The 3,583-nt window shown below is 39.7% G+C and overlaps 1 protein-coding gene across 1 annotated transcript; it reads left to right on the top strand.

Moving 5' to 3' along the window:
* Positions 1 to 1,000: 1,000 nt before the first annotated feature.
* On the top strand, positions 1,001 to 2,834 carry LOC132632709 (transcription factor MYB1R1-like). The gene is made up of 3 exons (XM_060348756.1): positions 1,001 to 1,409; positions 1,745 to 1,953; positions 2,182 to 2,834. Exons 1-3 carry the CDS (start codon positions 1,112 to 1,114, stop codon positions 2,599 to 2,601), a joined length of 927 nt encoding a protein of 308 aa, XP_060204739.1. The 5' UTR covers positions 1,001 to 1,111; the 3' UTR covers positions 2,602 to 2,834.
* The last annotated feature ends 749 nt before the right edge of the window (positions 2,835 to 3,583 follow it).

The following is a 3,583-nucleotide window of genomic DNA, read 5'->3' as shown; positions in this document are numbered from 1 at the left end:
ATGTATTTACACCTCCTTCCGGCGAAGTTCCCTCTACCACTGGTTCTGTAGGCACTGGCTCTTGGGCTTTAGAAATTACAGTTGGGGCACTGCATTTCCCTTCAATAGGAGTATCTTTTGGGTTTCGTACCGGTGGTATCACGGTTGGAGCACTACCCATCCCAGGCATCCAGTGGAATAATCGCATTGGAGCAAGGGTTTGAGGTACACCTGATGCTGGGGTATTCGTACGACTTGCCGTTGCGGGAATCCCATTCTTCTCCAAGTCCGTTGCATGCGCTGGTTCATGGTGGGTTTCCGGTGGCGGCGTAGGTCGCTTCTCTAAATTAGGCTTTTGAGAAACCCCAATATTTGGTCTACGATGAGTGCTATTGTTGTCTTGTGCTGATGCAGTAGTCGCCTGTGCTTAGCGATTCTGCTTTTTCTTTGCCATCGCCGGTGGCGCAAGTTAGCTAGCCACGCTTATCTTGCGCCGAGAGCGTTTCTCTTAAATGATATACCCTTATTATTATTTCCTCGATGGTAAATTTTCACAACTTATCGAAGTTTTAGCTATTATACTTTAATTTATGCATGTATTATGTTAGGTTTTTACTATTACTTATCATACCTGAAGGTAATATAATTTTAAAAATAATATAGATATAAAATATTCCACATTAAATTAACCATAAACAGATTTTCTAATATTTAATCAATTGAGGGTTAATACTTAGTCATATATTATAAGGACTAAAATTATGATTTATGAGTAGTTGAGAGATGAAAGTGCTATTATTCCAAAAATAAAAGCAACCTGAAAACAAAAATATCTGGGAGAGGACGGGTCTAAAACCCGGATCTATATGGTTGACCCGAAACGAGGTGAGAGAGAAGAAGAATCGGATAAACCGTCCGTCATATGGTGGGCACGTTGTTGTCTCAAATCATAAAGTTACACTTAGCCACATGGACTTTTCTTAATTACCTATCACACCTGTCTCCTACTCAGCACTCTCTCTCTCTATATATTTTCTTATCTCCATTGTCCACACGCCTCTATTCGGTGCCCTATATATGCATAGTCTTCTCCGTTGTTCTCAAATTCGTATAATATTTCGTTGATTTTGCGATGTCGAGTTGCTGTTCGCAGTCTGGAACTAACGGCCACAACTCCTTCACGTGCGGCGGCGAGTCTTTGCCGGACGCCGACGTGAGTGGGGGCGGTGAGATCATGTTGTTTGGTGTGAGGGTGAAGGTGGACCCCATGAGGAAGAGTGTGAGTTTGAACAATCTGTCTCAGTACGAGCTGCCCAATGATAGCAACAGCGGAAATAACAATGAGTCCTCTAAAGTGGTTGATGAGAGCTACGCCTCTGCCGACGACGCTGTTGCTAACCACTCCGGCATCGGCCGTGAACGTAAGCGAGGTCAGATCTCTTTTCTGTGGTGTGGAGTAATCATTTCTCTTTGCCAATGGATTGTTCTAGTATAAGTCAACGTGTTAATAGATCATCTATCGTTTTAGTCTCTATACCCTTTTGGATTTCTATTATTTGCTAGTGTCCTTACACATTTCCTTTTGATTCTTAATCCGTATGTCTTTCTTGATGTCCATTTTAATTGCCCCTGAGAAAAATATATTTTCGTTCAAGCTTCTTTTAGATTGTTTTCTTTCTCTCTCACGCTGTGGTGAACCTGCTTTCTAGTACTCCCTGGTTATTTATTTTTGATTAAGTTGGCTGTGTTTTGGATTTAATTGTAGGAGTTCCGTGGACGGAGGAAGAGCACAAGCTATTCCTTTTGGGATTGCAGAAAGTGGGAAAAGGAGACTGGAGAGGAATCTCTAGAAATTTCGTCAAGACTCGCACACCCACACAGGTTGCAAGCCATGCTCAGAAATACTTCCTCCGGCGAACTAACCTCAATCGCCGTCGCCGCCGTTCTAGCCTCTTTGATATCACCACTGACTCGGTATTTCACTCAATCTCCAATTAAATTGCTTGCCTATTACTCCCTCTCTCCTAATTTAATTAACGATTTAAAGGTAAAATCGCACTCAAAGGTTTTCTTGTTTATTCTCAAAATCCGAATTGAATCACTTAAATTGGAACGAAGGGAGTAATAAATATTTGATGCAAATCGAAGGGATCTTTGGTGATTTAGAGTTTAGTTCCTAAGCTTTGCTTCTATGACAAACAGGTATCTGTATTGCCAACAGAAGAAAACAAAAATCTGCAAGAACACCCTATTCCACCAGCTCTGGCACCAACATCATTGCCTTTTGTAGAAACTTCCAAAATCAATGCATTTCATGTGACATCTTTGCCAGTAAATTTTGGGAAGCCAATAGAAACTCCAATCCTTGGGCAAGGAGATCAAAGCTATAACGGTTCATCTTTATTCATCCGGTCGGTGCCTGTTGTTCCACTGTCAAATTCATCAAGAATAAGTGACTTTAACTTGAATCAGAGCTCAACAATGGATGCATCTTCCTTGTCGTTGACATTGTCCTTGTCACTAGATCAAAGCCACCCATCACCATCATCATCTACTAGGCACTCAGGATTTCAAGTGATGTCAAATTTTAGTAATGGAGAGAGCATTATCAGTGTGGCATGACACACAAGAATCTTTATTATATTAAAATAATAACTAAAAGCTAGAAAAAAAAGAAGAAGTAAAAACATAGAAAAATGCAAATGGGAGAGATGGGTACTTATAATTATATTAATTATTGTAAGGAGAGATGAGGTACTTAGTGGACTTTGATGTATGGTCCTTTTGTTTTTGTACATGCCTTACTGTACCTGTTGTATGCCTTTACTCATATTATTATGTTAGTGTCTTCTTTATTTGTTTTTGTTTAATTGTTTTTAGTTGGGGAAGAAAAATTAACACTGAATAATAACATTGGACCGTTGCTAATATCAATGGGCGGAGAGTATAGTGGCCTCCACTACTATCTAGCCAGTATCTCAGTGGTTCCATAATGTGAAAATATATCAAGTGGGTACTTCCGTACTTGTTGAATGGTAGCAATGTTGGATTTCCATTAAAGGGCAGAATCCATAAATCTTGTTGGTTCCTCATTCATTGTAGTGACAATAAACGACTGGTAGGACCATTAAATGTCTTGCTCACATGATGTGTTATCCGAAGTCCTGATGAGTGGGTCACGATATCTTGTTGATGTGGATTTTCAATTATGATATTCCATTGATTTTTCTTGATTGAACATAAATGGGATCGCAGCAATGATGGAACACCATTTATGTTCCATTTCTTTTACCGGTCATAATCCCATTTGCCTAAGAAATTCCCATGAATTTCCCTTCTGGCAGTTATATGGAATTTCAGTACGTTAACTAAATGGTATTCCAAGATGAGTTTGATAGATTCACAAAATTCATGACAAGAGATGAAAATTAATGGGTGACAAAATTAGTCATAAAATTATGATTCGTTCAACTCATCCAATTCTGGACGGGTACTGTGTATATTTCTATTGTTGGTGTGTTTTTTTTTTTTTTTTGGGGGGGGGGATGGGGGAGGGGGGGGGGGGGTGTTCAGTTTTGGCACAGATTAATAAGTCAACTTATCT

Source organism: Lycium barbarum, chromosome 3 (genome assembly GCF_019175385.1).
Source record: "Lycium barbarum isolate Lr01 chromosome 3, ASM1917538v2, whole genome shotgun sequence".
Taxonomy (NCBI): domain Eukaryota; kingdom Viridiplantae; phylum Streptophyta; class Magnoliopsida; order Solanales; family Solanaceae; genus Lycium; species Lycium barbarum.
The sequence above is the reverse complement of the archived record's forward strand: the minus strand, read 5'-3'. Positions and strand labels throughout refer to the sequence as shown.